Here is a 17,359-nt window from a genome sequence, read left to right on the forward strand (position 1 = left end):
TTTTCCATGCCACAACAGGTTATCATAGTCCCTACTTCTTAAATATCTTTTTTTACTGGTGGCAGAACAGTATAGGTACAGGGATTTTAAAAAAACAAAAGTCAATCAACCAAACAAAAACCAACCAAAAAACCCAAACCCAACAAACAAAAAAAAAAACCCCACCAAACCAAAAAAAGTCTGAATTATACAATTCAGTTTCAATTATTAAAACATTCCTAATTGTTGAACTAGATTTATGGCTAGATAGACTTACGATATTGCATTATGGTGCCACAATGCTGCTGTCAGAAACTTTACTTTTTATCATGATGGCAACCACTAGTACTGTGAAACTGTATATATTTCAGAATTTATGTATGTTGAGAAGCATTTTGCCATAAACCCTTCAAAATACCCAGCTGAGACTATGGGAGATCCTCACATTGGGCTCATTATACCCTCAAAGATAATAGCCAGCACCCTTTTTTGGGGAGGCTTGTAAAAGTTGCATTTGGAGAGCTCAAAGAAACAACTAAAGAAAAGGAACATGAAAACTAGACCATCTTCAGTTACGGAAAACCTTGACAAGTGGTAAATCAAATCATTTAGGAATCTGGGGTCAATTAAAAATGTGAATGAGGAGCTACCATCTCCACAGTATAAGATCTGTTGGTAATCACTGACTAACTGTCTTCTCTTCTTCCCCTTCTTCTGACTTCCAACTGAAAAAATATGCTTATTCTTACCTTCTTTTTATTTGCTGTAGCATATATGTACTTGCCCATACTCTTCTTTAGAATCCATGCAGTTCTGTCCTCAGATATCTTTCAGAAAGAAATGTGTAATGTTACTCTTCTAGACTGAAGTGGGTTTGAAGAAAAACGTGTTTTATAATTCTGACAAAAAAAAAAATACTGAGTGGAAAATAACACCTGTAGTCTATAAACAAAAAAAGGACCTTCTATTTGTATTTGTGGCTACTCTTCATGTTAGTAGGAATCCCCAAACCCACATCTGTATGGGTTTGGATTTGTATCCTTGTCACCCATAGGAAATCCTTCTTAGAATTCTTATTCCAGTGCTTCAGAATGCTGTGGAGGTAGGGGAAAAATGCTGGGGGCCAGCTGTTCAAAGTTCATTATAAAGCCTCTATATACAAGCAGATGATTTGAAATGTAAAACATTATTTTGAAAACAAAGGTATCCTCCAAATATGTATTTGTTGTAATTTGATAATCTCATATGCAATTTATATGCTGTTTCTTCTTATTTCTGCATAAGCATGTAACAACGTATCCCCTAATGTTCAGATAACCCATGTGCAAATGATTTGATGTATCCACAGGCAGTGAAAAAGAAAGCAAAAGTGAGAAAGAAATATGAACCTTTAGGGAAACAGTAGGAGTGTTATGAAATGAATTAATGGTTCTAACATATGTATCTTCTTGCTCTTTGAGAATTTGGATCCATTTATTTAGCAGGATCCTTAGCGTCTTTGTTTGCAGCTGTAGCATAATAATTAATTTTACTTTTGGTCCTTCGTTTAAGTCTTAAATCAGTACTGGTTTGCAGCTTCCATAGTTGTTTATGTTTGCACACAGTGAGTATATTCGGCATTGTATTTTTCAATTGCTCTTCACATGTGCAAATGACTGCATAGGGTGGCAAGGCTATCAGATCCCTAGGGTAGTGTAGATGAGTACAGGGGATCATTAACCTGACATGTACTACATAAGTGGATTTTATTCTAAATTATAGTAAATCAGCATTTGGCTGTTGTCACAATATCACATATACAGCCTCATAACAGCTGTAATTCTTAAAACTGAAGTTACATAAAATGTGAAAACTATAGAAGTCTGATACAGCATTTTCCCTGGATAAAGACATTTTGGAATGCTATTGTAGGAGAACTGCTATTGTCTTTCCTAGCAAATAAAGTAGTTTTTTTAATCAGCATGCCTCAAGCCTAATTTCTTTTCATTCCTTATTCATACATTGATACAGAATACTGCTATTACTATGTTAACTGCCTTATTTCTTCTAAAATTATATATGCAGCTTCAGTTGCAATTAAACCAAGATCTAGGCATCTTGCATCAAGATGATGGCTCATCAAAAAATAAAAGAGGAGTTCTTCCCAAGCACGCTACAAATGTGATGAGATCTTGGCTTTTTCAGCACATAGGGGTAAGGACTGAACATGATCAGGAGTCACAGGTTTTTATGTAACTCTTTTATGTGATGTCTTATGATTTTGCTTCATGAAGAAGGTGAATTTATTCAGTTGTTATTTGTGTAATCTCAGTTTGGTTTTCCCTGAAGTAATTTGGAGTAGTTCCACAGTCTAATGTCAGTTGATCTTATTATTATTTTAATAAGTATGTTACATTTGTACCTCATGAGCTTAGTAAACGTTGTTCAAAGGGATCTTTCTTCATTTCATTGTGTTGAGAACTTAATGCTTTCTATACCTTCATTCATGGCACAAGGAAGAATACTTCTATCTGTGTTCTGTGGGATTTTCTGTAGAGGAGAATTTCAAATTTTCTGACTTTATCTTCTTTCTGACAATCCTTCTAATGTGTACCAAGTGTGATACTATCTTATTGTGCTTTCAGTAGAATGTCTTTCCTTTGCGTAAATACTTACCCTGAAAGGATAAATGGGTCTCAAGTTATATCGCGATGTTTAGCTGATTGGTACTTTTCACTTGTATCATTTGGCTGTTGTAAAATAGTTGTAGGGAGACTGCATGTATGCTTCTAATGTTGCATACACTCTCTTCATCTATTTAGTTCAGAGTAGCTTTATTTAACTAGAAAATGCTTGTCAGTACTCATATGACATTGCCTTCAGAGAGCATAACTAATCAGACCTTATCATATGCCGTGTTGCCCAGGGATCACGCTGTTTAATAAAGACTGTCAGCCATGAGAGGCTTTTTCTTCTGAATTACACATCAGCAGTTTAATGATATCGTATAACTTTCCTGGATAAAAACAGTTTTGTGTAGTAAAGCTCTCTTTGTTAAATTATTTTTACCTATAAAAGTTTGTGAGGTTTCTAAAGTTCATTTTTTAATGAGTCAGATGGTCTTAATCTAGCAGCTTTAATCAGTTGTAATAAAGGAATCCTTATTTTTGATGAGGAGATGAAACATTTATGCATATTTTTTTTTTGCTTTTTTGTCCTGTTTAGCATCCATATCCAACAGAGGATGAGAAGAAACAGATTGCAGCACAAACAAATCTGACACTACTCCAGGTTAACAACTGGTAAGAGCAAAAACTTACTTAATGTCTGTCTCTATATGCTTACAAGATAGAGAAATAGTTAAGAGTATAATTTGGACATCTGGAGTTGAACTTACTGGTCTGCATATGTTACAAAATACATATAAAACCACAAGAATTATGCACTGATACACAAGCATATTATTCTAATAGTAAGGTATAATAATACCTGTGCCATTTAGATTATATAAGGGCTCCAGAAAACTTTGCAGCATTAAGGAATTACATTCTGTTCTGTTGCTGAAAGAGACGGAAGTACTCATGTGTCTCTTCTGCCAGTGAAGAAATTGAAGTTTAAAGGCATTTAGTGACCTGAAGCTCTGAAAAGTGTTCTCTGGTAATCATGGTTGCAAATGTTGTAAGAAGTTACCAACAGCAGATACTATTCTGCTTTTGTACCAAAGGATGCTGTCTTCTGAGTGTGGCGTCCAAATGGAGAGTGTCAGTACCTTAACTACTGTAGTTCATGGTTCAACATGTTTTAGCATGTCTTGTCTTCACTAGAGGCTTAAGATAATACCCCTGCCCCGGGAGAGTAGAGGAGTGAGGATGCTGACATGCATCCTGTTCTGCTTGTGGTATCGGTTCCTAAAATTATCGCAGCTAAGTCCAACAGGGATCTTCCTCAGATGTCAAAGATGATGCTGGCTGCACAGCTGCAGAGGGGACCAGTGGGGAAATACCTAAGATAGTGGCAGTACACTGGTTCCAAAAAGTAGAACAGTATAACAATGCCTGTGTGACACAGTACTAACAGAGCTCTGTGGTGTACTGGGATCCAACTAATGTCTCTGCAAAGCATTGCATTCCACCACGTGGACCTGCCAGCTACACCCTGCTTCCTTCCATTGCAGGTGGAGATGGGTCCTGGATATGTCTGTCAGTTTAGCAAGGGGTGCTATCCTCAATCACAGCACCTTGCCACAGCTAGCTGTGTTGACGTTCAGTTAACTGGTGGCAGTTAATTAAGATGTAGTTTAAGTATTTTTTTGTTCACTAGCAGAAAGGGGAAGGGCAACAATTAGCATGCTAAAGTAAACAAGTGAAAATAGAGGAACCAAAAGGAATTGGGAAAGAGCTGAAAAATGTGTTTGCTATTGTCTCCTGGATCAGGAACCAGACGCTGGAAAGCCAGAGAGCCTATAAAATAAGTAATACGGGAGCTTAAGGAAGTAAGTGAAATTAGACCAAACAAACTAGGTTAGGCAGGGGCTAGGTTTTAGGTGAACCTTACTGAGAGGGGAGTATCAGCTTTCTGGACTGTGCTGTCAGCAAATTATGTGGTGCTTAGTTTTTAATAAGATCTTGAAATGTACATCTGTCATACTGTCTGGAGAATTTCTCCTTCTGAGGTGGGGGAAAAAATGCTACTAGCAGCAAAATGATAGAAGTACTTTCTTGGCTAGTTTGCCAAAATCAAAGAATGCCAGTGTTCCAGGAGCGGTATTGCATGTTAATAAGTGTGTCAAACCAAGCTGGTAGGGAGAAGATTTTATATTATGAATTTTTTCTTCCCCACTGCGTGCTTTGTAAATCTGAGAGAGAATTTACACCCAACTGGTCATAAGCATTTCTTACCTTTGATTGTGTTCAGGTTTATCAATGCTAGAAGGCGAATTCTTCAGCCGATGCTGGATTCCAGTTGTTCTGAAACTCCAAAAACGAAGAAGAAAACAGCTCAGAACCGACCAGTTCAGAGGTTCTGGCCTGACTCCATTGCCTCAGGAGTTGCTCAGCAGCAATCTAATGAGCTTACAATGTCAGATGGTAAGGAGAGCCCACTAAACCACAGATAAAAAAGTTAATTCCTCTGCAACAGGGAAATGAAGGGTTTGATGCCTTTGGAGGGAGGAGAACTTCTTGGTATTTCAGTGTAGATTTTAAATCTGGAAAAATATAACAGAAATGTATCAATTTTTCCCTCTAATTTTTTCCTGTGTTTGCGGGGGTAGGGGGGGGTATTTTATTGGAATTTATGTTGGGAGACTGTTTTATTTCAAAAGTTAGGAAACCACAGAGCAAAGGTTAGATGTACAACTAAGTTCTCTCAGTATGTGTATGCATGTCAGTAGCGTTCCATTTGATTGGCAGTATTGGACTGAAGTTTCAGTTTTCTGACTCCCCATTCTGTTCACATTCCTTTCACTATTGTTAGAGAGACTGAGCATCTGCAATTCTATGTATGCCTCATGTTTCAACTTGAACATTGAGAAGCAGAGAAATGTAATAGAGCTGCTAAAGACTTTGGCGCAACTTCCTTAGCATCAGGTCAAACAAATAGACTCAATTTAAGAAAGATAAATAATTGCTTTAATCTCAAACCCATCCTTTCTGTCCTGCTGCCTGCTGCTTTATTCCTTTGCAGTTTGTATGAACTTGTCACTCAGTCTCCACTGGATTTGGCAACAGCTTTATCCATTTAAGTCACCTTGAATCTCAGTGAACACTCCCATTATTTTTTTCTGCAATGGATTAAGCTGAAATACTTTGCAGAAACGGTCCTGTGATGACTTGATTGGAGAATTGCTCTAATGGGTGTTCATGACACAGCTAAGTTTAAGATTCCTGGCCAACTTAATTTTGTCATTTTCTGATATTTAAGTGTTTGCCAACCTATATAGCTTTTATTTTAATTTAGTTCTTTAGGCTTTCTTCCTGTCGATTAGAAGTAAATTCTCTTATATATAAAAATGTATAACTTAAAATTAGAAACCAAGGAAGATGCTAAAATACTATGATTGTGCTTCTCCAGGTGCTGTTGTAACAATTACAGCTCCAGTCAACATGAATGTAGACAGCCTCCAGTCTTTGTCATCTGATGGTGCTACTTTGGCTGTTCAGCAAGTTATGATGGCAGGGCAAAGTGAGGATGAGTCTGTAGACAGCGGTGAAGATGATGGAGGAGATCTCTCAACAACGAATATCAGTGGGCTGGTCTTGGATAACAGCGATTCTCTGCAGTAGGAAGCAAGAGAGTGTGACAAAATGTTTAGGAAAAAGAATGGACTGACTGACTGACTTTTTATAGTTTGCACAGCAAACATTTTACACAAGTTTTATTTCTAATATGTTTTATATGTAGATATAGAAGGGTGCACTTTTTTGTATTTCATAGTAAGCTTAAAGAGTGTTTTTGCAGGTGCAGCAACTTCTTTCAAATGTGTTTTTTAATTTCTTTTCCTTATTTCAGAAAATTATATCTAGTAATATAAAAGACCACATGGGCACCCATTTGTTCTATGAATTGGAAGTGCTGCAATTTCTAAAGAATTACACAGTTTCATTTAGTGCTGTTATTTAACAGCTTTTGATGGGGAGGTGATGTAAATTTAAAGCATGTGACACTAGTGTGTGAAACTTGATCGTTAAGTTAGATGCATATATTTGAAAGATGCTTCTGCACCTTAAAAACTGCTAGTCTGAGGTGGACAGCAACACACATAAAAAGAAAATGTTAATGTGTGATTAAGTAGCGAATGTATGGCAATTTAAATAAGTTTAGTTTCTCTCATAGTCCGTGAGCCTGTTTATCATTTGCTATAAAAACTCCTATTTTTACCTTGCCGGGGTTATTGGATAAAAAATATTTTTATAAATTCACTAGGAATTGGGATGACGACTGTATTAAGCAGGAGGGGGAAAAAAAAAAAAAGAATTTCCAGAGGGGAAAAAATAAATGTTTAGTATTCCTATTTGGAAGGTCTGAAAACTGACCAAATTTAATAAACAAGCCTACACTAGCATTCTATGATTCTCAGCTATCCCACAGTGATATACTATATTTGATAATAGCATAAGAAGGGCCCACTGTTTGATGGGATTTTGATATTGTCAAACATTGATTTATAATATGTGTAAACTACTATTCAATTTACATTAACTCTGTATCTAGACTTGTATCTGAAGATATTTGCTAAATGAATATTCAGGTAAGTAAATTCAAATACCCACAACTTTTCCAGTTGTTAGAGAAATTTAACAGTTTATAGTTTGTACAGCTGAACCTGAAAAATGAAGAGTTGCCTACTATACAGTCATGAATTCTGCTATCACTTTGCTATTTTATTGCATTTGAAATACTTTCCCCTAATACAAAAAGAAATATAACTTCAGGATTTATATAAAATTTCTTCAAATCTGAACGTCACTACCAGAGTATACAGCAGGCTTTATTAGAGTAGAAAATCAGTGTGTGTCATTTAAAAACTAGGAGCTAGTGATGAAAACGCTTCTTTTTTTTTTTTTTTTTTTTCGTGATAACAGGTTTTTTGTTTGTTTTTTGGTTTTTTTTTTACCCCAAGAGTTTGGAATCTGTGTTTGTCTATCTATGAACAGTTACTTTTGGAACTTTCTGTTTCCCATCATTAACTACAAGTAAGACTCCAAGAGTTTCACGGTATGATCAACATCCTCTTATCCCCCTGTCCATTTGTCACAATGTTGGGCTAGATCAAAGCCAGAACTTCCTTCTGATTTAGACTGAATCTAGTGGCATTTCTAATGTGACTGGGAAGATGATGTTAGCTTTTAGAATCTTTAGACATTGTATTTGAAGAAAGCCCTTTGACAGATGCAAATATTTAATTGAATTCTTAATTTCTGCTTAGGTCCCGTTGATTTCAGTAGGATTAACGCATGTACTTTTTGACATGCTTAAATGGTTGGATTGTCTTCCAAAGCAAGTGTAAGTTGGTATGAAGAAAAACTTCAGAAATAGATGTCGGTAGCATTGGTGTACATACATGGAGAATAATACTAGCTTTCAGTGACTAGTAGGTATTCTGAAAAATTGGCATTGGGTTTTACTCAACACAAGTGGTGTTTCTGCTATGGCTTTTGCTTATTCCTGGCTGAGGATCCTGCTTCTTAGTTCAAATGCTGTAATGATCCACTCCAGCTGGAGTGGTAATTTCTAAAGAATTTGTTTTCTTCTAACTTACCTGTTTTGCCACTAACGTGCCATGTTTGTTAAAGAGCATAGTAAATCAATAATGACAGATTGAATTTGGCAGGCTTTGACATAGCATAACTATCTCGAAGGCTATTGTCAAATTCACTTTGACCCCAAAATATTTTAAAAGGCAAACGTCATGTACAAATGATGCTCCTTTCGAAACATTCAACCCACTGTCTCCTATAAAAGATACCTGAGATGACTAGAACAGAGACAGATTCTGTATTTTTCTTCTTAGTTATTTTGGTTTTGATTTAACTCCCTAAGTGCTTTATCACCCCCCTCAGCCTCCATTATATAGTAGGTTATATTGGTTGATCTGGGGGTTTTATTCAGCTAGCCTTGTTCGTGTTTAATAGTACGTTAATCTTGTACATGACTCTGTGCAACCTGCTCTAGGAGAACCTGCTTTAGCAGGGGGTTGGATTAGATGATCTCCAGAGGTCCCTTCTAACCCTGACCATTCTGTGATTCTGTGATTCTATCATGTAGGCAGGTAATAGTCTGCTTCTCAGTGTGTGCAGGCCTGTGAACAAGTGTATGCTTTTCAAAATCAACATACACTGGAAGAACAGGCCATTTCTCACTATCTCCTTTCCCTCCCTTGACCAGTTGCTGCTGCCTCAGATCTGGCAGCAGAGCCTTCCCCAGCCTGCGTTGAGCTGGTCGTGGAAGCAGCTGAGCAGAGCTGTTGGGGTAGCAAGTGGCCAGCAGTGAAGGGCAGGGTGGTCTGGAGGTAGCGTGGCAATGGACAATTGCCCACACTTCAAAACTGAGAACTGAGATCCTGAAAAATAGAGAGGGTATTAAAATAACTTAATATCTATACAGCTGGGCTGGAAAGAAGGTTCAGGAATATGTAGTTTATGTGCCACTTGGAACTCAATTGGAAACAACCAGGCATCAGGGTTTGCCAACTTCTGAAAGTTTATTTTTCAGAAAAAAACTTTTATCTGGTTAGCTGCTTTTTTATTCCCCCACCTTACATGCAGCAGCAGTTTTATTCTTCTGAATCATTTGTGACTTTGCCTTCAGCAAGTTTATTAGTACCTGGCAAGTGAAGTTGACCAAATTTACTGTGAAAGGGGGAATATGGAACAGTTGTACTGTCAGATTAGAAACATAAACCGGTAGGGATTCAAATTCCTAAAACTGAAAAGGGTTTACCAGTGTAACAAAGGTATTGTTTAATATATGGAACTCAAATCTTGTCTTTTAATTCAGTGAGAATTCTGTAGTGAGTATGAACTGCACAGACGGGCTTGTTTGTTCCACGATTTTTAAAAAAAGAAGAAAAAAAAAAAGTAGCATCCTTAATTTTTTGCTGTCTAAGAAAGATTGCTGGTTTAAGCAAAGCATCACTATTCAGGAAAGGTACATGTTTACATTAGTTAAAAAGACTTTGTAGGGGACCTAACTTTAAACCCATGTATAATTCCTCCCTTACCCCTAATTAAAGTCATATTCATATGCAATAGAATTAATTTGTTTTTTAAATCAGTGTAATTCTTCTGCAGTTATGATCATTGAAACTTTTAATTTTTCTTCCATGTAATCAAGTTCATTAACCCAAAATGGGGTTCTCAGTCCAGTTTTTTCCAAGATTTCTGTAACAGGCAAGAGAATTTCCTGTTATTCTTTAACTTTAGAAACACTGCATTTTAGTAGAACAGTTCTGAGTCAATGAGGATATATTTTTAAATGACTGTTCCAAAGAAATAATCGCATTGGAAAACATTTAGAATTGGCAGGCATGGCTCTGGCTCTGCAGAGAGTTTCCTAGATCTGGATGTTGGGTCAAAGTGGAGTCCTGCTGACCTCAGGGAAACTCCTTAAGGCTGCACCTCAGGCTGCATTTACCTGTCAGAGAATTGGTTCCCTGTTCTGGTGCCTGATCACTGTTAGGAACTTCTTAGAGAGCACTCCAGCTTCCTCTTGCCTGCATACCTAGGTTTTCTTTCAGTGGAAACCAGGGTATGGACAAAGGGTTTAGAAGGGCAGGAATTCATGTTGACCTGGTGTTCACCATGTACCATTTTGATGTTCAGAATACAGCCAGGAGGCAGACCTACACTGAGGAATTAAGAGTTCCCAGTCCCTGTGTTTTAAAAGTAGCTTCAGGTATGTGGGTGTTCTGGTGGAGTGTGGCCACAAAGACTTAATGCATGAATACTGTATTTATTTGTTTCTGAAATAATTGGAAGGCAGTTCAGCTTCCTGACTTGATGAACTTGACAGCCTAGAGGATGCAGCAAAGCCTTTTCAAAGGATGATAGTTTCATAAAACCGTTAGGCTTGTAGCACTTAAACAAAAAAACAGAACACCCTGGTATTTTGAAAAATTGGAACACATGCATCTAATTGTAATTAAAGTCAGTTTAAGATTTCTTTTCTGAAGTTGAGTTGTCTTGGGAGAAAAAAATGAGTATTTGTCTATGCAAGACACAACTGTCAAAAATGTGTGAATTACCCATTTTTAGGTGCTGTGTTGTTACTGTCTTTCTGACTTCTGTTACTTTGATTAGTCCTTTAAACCTTTCAGCCTTATATTCGGCTTACTTTTTAGAGCTGAAGAGGCAAAATGTAGTTTTGAAATCCTGTTGGAAATGTAACTAACCTTCATTCCCTCATGAAAATCTCGCATGTTAAACAATTAAGTGAAATGTTTTGGTTTCCTAATAATAAATTCAGACTCTCGCCACCTCCTAAAAACAGTACATATCCATGAAAATGCACGTTTAATTGTAGTGTGCAAACAGTCAAATCATCAGCCTTGTGCTGGATACCCTTTGCTCTTTACTGTTCAGCGTAGCTGAAGAGTAAAGCAGGTTCATTTTGCCAAACTCAAACTCAGTGTGGATTCCTTCCCACCCCTGCCCTTGGCTTGCTAAGCTCCTTCAAATGGGTTTTGGGTTGTTTGGGTTTTAAGTCCTAAACTAACTTCATCATCCAGTGTAAAGTGTAATGAAATTGGCACTAATGTGCTTTTAAGTGATTGCCCAAATCATGTTGTTTGTTCATTCTTGTCACCTGGAAATATAAAATCTGTTCCTTTTCTGTGACTTGGTTCTTTAGGACCTGCTGAGTGATCACAGCTGGTTTTGCCAGAGAAAAGCAAGGTGCGAGAAAGCAGTGAAATGCCTTACCAACCTTGCAGGCTACTATAAAGATACTTACTTCATGTTAATAGAATCCAGTGCTTTCAGGTTGTGGCAGAAATGGCTCGTAAATCTTTCATGGGTTAGCAACACTTGGTCTGTACAACTGGGAATCTTTAAAATGTGAACCCTAGAACTTTTTCTTCCTTGGTTGTTAAGGGATCTTGAAGCAACTGATCTATCAAAGGAGACATTAAAAATGAGAATATGCTTCATGGATGATGTATTTTTACACTACTGTTCCCTATGAACAGAAAAAGCACATTTGTAAAGCAAAGCATTTGCATTACTTTTTAGCAGTATTGTTTGGCTGAAAGACACAAAAAAATGTGTTTTCAAGAAATCTTGAGCACAGTTTCAAACTAGTTAACCAGTTCTTGGCCAAGGACAATCCTTGGCCTTGTTATTTGTTTGGGTTTCCTTGTTTATGCAAATGAAAAAAAAATGTTTACTAGTCCTTACCAGTATGGGGATTTTTATTACTCTTTTGTAACACAGGAGCAGTTTCAATGAAAGAAAGAATTAGCACATAAATAGTCCATAATGTGTGTGACTTTGGGTTTGGTTTGGGGTTTTTGTTTTTTTTTTGTTGTTGTTTCAAAATTGTTAATTAAAATTATATGGACATCAAACTTTCAGTAATGGTTCCAAGCATATATGGCAGCGACTTAACTTGAAAAGACTTCCTCTGTGCAAGTCCCGTGTGTGAACTTGTTTAGCCAGATAGATTGTAATGCATTTCTAAAATTACCATGTTCTCCTAGATCAGAAATCTTCAGGAAATGAACAGCCTTTTTATTACAAGATAGCAGTTCCTCTAGGAAGAAGCTCCAAACTCATCCAGTGCATGTGAGTCTTCCTCACAAAGATGAGGACAGTCATGGGGGCTCTGAAGAGAAGTGCTACTTCTGCTTAGCACCGAAGGGTAATTTATTCCTACTCTTGCTTCCCCAGCATCTGGCATGGTGACATCCAAGTGTGATTCCCAAACAAAACAGCCCAGAGCCCAGTACACCTGGCCGAAGGGGTTGTGTGTGACTGTCCTGGCTAGAGCTGGTACAGGCTCCTGGTGCCTTGCCTTGCTTGGCAGACATGTCCCCTTGAGTAACAGCTGGGTGGGTGTCATGGTGGGGTGTCGGTACCTTCCTTTAAATTTCATGGGCTATGAAACAGTCAAAACTGTTAGGTTACCAGGTCTCTGTCAGCTTTCAGACTGACTGTGTGACAGAGTTCCGCTTACCCTGAAGAACATGCAGTTCTAAGCATAATTGACCATTTTCTCAGAAAACTACCTTTTTATAGCTATTTACTTACTCCAGAACTGTCCCCAAGAGTTTTGGATCGCACGTTGGTTTTAAAGGGTTAATCTGTGCTTAGCCGAGTAGTGGAGTATTTCGAAGAGCGAGCAGCTCAAGTAACTCCTGGTGGTATCATTGGAAATATTAACTCCACTGCTGGCAGGAAGCATTCTTTTTTTCCTTAATCTGAAGAGAAGAAAAAACGAACCAACCAATCTGTAAAGCAGATTATTTCACCTAAATTATGTCAAATATAGTGTATTCCTAGTCAGTTTGTTTCAGATTCCCCTGAAAGATGAATTCCATGTTCAGGAAAGCATTACAGGAATTGGAAGCACAGTCATAAGTAAACAATGGTTTACTTTTGTGGAGCACCTGTTTACAAAACAGTAATCATTTAGTATGCAGTTCAGGGCTTTTTCTAAAAACCCCACACTGTAGAAAACAAGAGCAATATCCTCAGTGCTAAAATGAGGGGAAAAACCATAAGCAGTGTAAAAGGAGGATTCTGCAAAAAGTAACAGATAAGGCTGGGACACATACTGCATACTGTATTATTTATTTAAAATCCATGTTTAAATTCATGCAAGTCTAGAGTCTGCAGGGTATGCAGGATTAAGCCTGTGGTGTATTTTAAAAACAAAACAAAACCCACACTCTAGATACCCTACTAAAACCTGAAAGCCGTGTCACCTTTGTAGGTCGGGTTTGGTTTGTCTTCCTGATGCAGCTAAGATGTGATCTAGACCTTACGAAGTAACAGGGGAAGATCTATGGATATTTATCCTCTCTGCTCGTCTTTGGGCTTTTGTGTCACTACTAGCACAAGTCAGAAGATTAGGCCGTTGGACCTGCTCCTGACAATTGTTCCTAGCTTTTTCTTGAGGTGATCACTGAATCCTAAATATAAACTGATGGATATACTAAATGTGAATTTGATAATAAAATTTAATTTAGAGACCTTTTGTTAAGATCCAGGCATTTTTAAACTAAGATTTTTAACAGTCACGAAAATAGGCAGTACTTAAGAAACCAGTGATTGATTTAAATGCTGTTTTTGCTGTACCCCTGCCCCCCTGCATCCTTTCACTATGAGCTACAAACTGCAGAGACTCCTCAATCTCTTAACGTTCATCACATTGTTTCCTATGGATTTCTGCAGAGCTCAGGTTATAACCTTATTTGGTCTTTAGAATTTAGACCACTTTCAGCAGAGGCTTGCACACAGAAAAGACAAGGGAACTGACTTACCTGTGCAATTGCATAAGCAGAATAATTACTGCACAGGTACTGATTGTTTTTTTTCCTAAGATACTTGGGAGTATGCATGGCTCCATGGGTGAGATTCAGATCAAGGCCAGGAAGGAGAAAGAGTATTTCTGTTGCTGGTATCTGACTGTATTTTTATATTGAAACAAGGTGATTTTTTTTTTATTTGGTTGGGTTTTTTTACACAGAGGAGGACTGCTTTGTGCAGCTGATTCCGATTAACTTTGTTAACTCAGTACTATAGCTGGATTGAGATCCCTGAAAATTTTAAGAAGCATCATCAAATGAAACTCGGAATTGCAAAACTGCCAAGATTCTGAGGAACTGGGTTGGCAGTTGTTAGATAATACCTGTGCTGCCTTTTCAACTTGTCAGGTAGTGGGGGAAACAATACCCCTGTCTCACCTGTAAATGCAGTGACACTTTAAGCAGCTACAGAAATAATAACTTTCCTCTAAGATGCTCCATTCTGCTTTCAAACAACTGTTTCCGTATTCCTGACTTTTTTTTTTTTTTTTTTTACTGTCCTCCTTCCTTTATTTGAAAGCTGACAACAGTTAATCCTTGATTACATACCCTGGACTTTTTCTGTGTTCCTTGAACTTTTAACTGTGAGTAGTGTTGAATAATGACTCTGTAAATCCTTCGCAAGATTCAAATCCAGCTTGGCTGGAAAAAGCCCAACAACCTTACAGAACAGAGTTGTGGATCCCGCTCTGAATGCAGTATTGGAATGGTAACTAAAAATAAGCTGTCCTTAGCATAGGTGCACAATGTTAAACCTAAATCACTTTAGGCCTAAAACAATTTGTACATTATTTTCCCAAATGAATGTGTGTCATTTTTGTCACGTACATGTTTTTTTATAATGTTTGTGGTTGCTCCAGTAAAAGGTCTTAGGCACAGAAATGCATATTTTAATACTCTGTGTCACAAAGTATGCACATTGGGAAACATGCAAACCCCCTCCCTGGTAAATCATGCAAATCCTTAATTTAAAGAAATTACACTTAATAAATGGTCAGAAAAATCCATTTCTGTTTAAAATTTTAGAAGGAAAATATATACTGCATCAATTGTGCATATATTGGGTTTGTCCTGAAACTCCTGACCAGTAAATCCTCCTCCTTATGCAGCCCCTTGCTTGCTGTTCCGTGGTTTTGACTAAGAGAACTGAAGTGTCAGCCTCTCTGCTTTTCCCAGAGGACATCTGTTTTAAATGTCAAATCTACTTCCCCCCAGCCCCGGGAAGAAGGAAAGGCTGCTGTTTGTAACACAGAGAACATCTAACAATCGGGACTTTTAATGTCATGCAATATTGTTTGCAATTTCTTCTAAAATACCTCTGGGATTTTTCACTGTGATATTGAACCAAAGGGATATGGGAAGGAGTGTGATTTAAGAAATCTGCTTTAGCTCAATGTCCTGGTGTAGGTCAGCTTCTACTTTATAATATTTTTCTTTTTATGTTGACCCAGTCACATTTGTGTGTGTGAGTTTAGTTCTCATCCTCGTGCTGTTTGCTGGTTCGTAAGTTGCATCATTAGCACGACAGCAGGCATGTCAGGCCCACTGTACAGGCTTAAAATTTCTAAGGAACACATTTGAAAGATAGTGTTAAATGTTACCTCTCTTCCTGCCCTCAGATTTTTAAAAAAAGTATTTCTGAAGGGATGTAGTCAGTCCGTTACCAACCAGTTTAGTTAAATTAGGGGATCCTGTAGGAAACCTCTGTCATGTTGCTGTCATCCTGATCAGCAATCACAAGTGCAGAACCTGCCACAGCATCAGGGTTTCTAATAATTTAAGAGCATAATGCCTAGACAAAAAGGCAGCCATCCCCTACACCCAGGCTTTGCAGATGCAGGCTGGGGGAGCAGAGCAGCAGCTTCCACCCAGAAGGAATTCACTTCTGACAGGTTGTCAGGAAAAGCAGAAGGACTTGGCCAGACACTTTGACTTCTTGGCACTGGGTATAGTCGTGCCGAAAGGTCACCTCCTAATGGGCTTTCACCTGTGAATATTTTACCATAATATCTTACAGCCTCATGAGGCAGGAACTGAGAGGGTGTGTTGAAAAGGACTGATGCCCAAAACATGGTTCTCTTTAAATCAATGATTAAATCATTAATAAAATGAAGAAAGGCCCTATTGGTTCCACAAATAACTGAGCAGCAGTAATGATCTTTTACAAAGTTATGGGACACTGAAGAACACACACCCCCACCCCCAAACTTTATTGTGCTATATGTAAAATTCGTTCTTTTTAGGAGTTGCAAATTTCAGTTGACTCAATTTTCAGGGCTGGTTTAGGGATGCACAAGCATTTGTGTGCTGCTTTGCACTTAAGAAACACGTTTGGCTCCTTACCTGCAACTACCTTCCTGGCTGTGATGCAAAGTAACAGTGACCATGCAAATGAGTAGTTGTAGAACTACACCTGACAGACCATGAGGAAAATCTGACCTGGAAAAACAGAAATAAAAATACCAGCAATACTCTGTCCAAAATGTAGACAAGCACATGGGTGATTAATATTGGAGAATCCAGAACAACAGCCATTCAAATAAAGCATGCTAAAACCCAAGACGTTAAATGAATAAATTCTGACAACTGAGTGGTGCCTCATCTTTGAACAGGGTTGGGTTTTTTTCTTCCTGTGCTGGTGCTGTTTATGGAAAAAGTAGCAAAATGCAGCAGCTTATTTCAACGTGATGAAATACAGACAGAGATCCTGTGAGGCTTCCAGGCAGAGAGGCTAGAGATGCAAGCCATCCTCAAATCAGAGATGGTGGCAGAGCAAAGAAGCTGTTCACCACCTGCAGAAGATGGCTTGCAAAGGAACCGGTGCGGACTCTTTGCACAGATGATTTGAAGAATAATGTCTCGTTGTTCCCGTGCTGGCCCTGTATAAAGAGCATTCACACAAAACCAATATTCAGGGATTGCTGTCTTGTTCTGTCCTGTTCAAAGGTTATCAGTCACACAAGACAGGGAAGCAGTGTGACAGATAAGATGGGTGACAAAGGATAAACAACCCCAGCAGACCACCACCCTCCCCAGGCGGCAAAGAGTCTGTCCAAATCACTGGTGACTTCCCAACAATTGTTGTGCTTGCAAAACCCATCACTACGCGGGCTAACCCGTTCTGATTTCCTTAAATGCTTGGCAGGCACAAAAGAGAACTAACCCCATGGACTGAAATACACCTTGCAAGCGTGTACAGGATGTGAATTCATTCAGCTATTTGTAAATACCTGGACAGCATGTAATTAAAAACCTGTAATGGGAAGAATTTGTTACGCTGCTGGCTTCAACACCAGCATGGGATGTCTGGTGACTGGTCTGGAAGGTGACAATTTCAAGAACTAAGTTTTTCCAACCAGATGGAGAAGAGCAGAG

The 17,359-nt window shown here is 38.2% G+C and overlaps 1 protein-coding gene across 4 annotated transcripts in view; it reads left to right on the plus strand.

Annotated features, from left to right (window-relative positions):
• The window catches only part of PKNOX1 (PBX/knotted 1 homeobox 1), a 49,557-nt gene extending 34,465 nt beyond the window's left edge, over positions 1 to 15,092 (plus strand). For all 4 annotated transcript variants that reach the window (XM_040585173.1, XM_040585170.1, XM_040585169.1 and 1 more), the window contains 4 exons: positions 2,044 to 2,172; positions 3,184 to 3,260; positions 4,873 to 5,045; positions 6,031 to 15,092. In XM_040585173.1, the coding sequence (XP_040441107.1) occupies positions 2,044 to 2,172; positions 3,184 to 3,260; positions 4,873 to 5,045; positions 6,031 to 6,242 (591 nt within the window). In that variant the 3' untranslated portion in view covers positions 6,243 to 15,092. The remainder of the gene's footprint in view (positions 1 to 2,043; positions 2,173 to 3,183; positions 3,261 to 4,872; positions 5,046 to 6,030) is intronic.
• Positions 15,093 to 17,359: the final 2,267 nt, after the last annotated feature.

This window comes from Falco naumanni, chromosome 2, assembly GCF_017639655.2.
Source record: "Falco naumanni isolate bFalNau1 chromosome 2, bFalNau1.pat, whole genome shotgun sequence".
Classification (NCBI taxonomy): Eukaryota; Metazoa; Chordata; class Aves; order Falconiformes; family Falconidae; genus Falco; species Falco naumanni.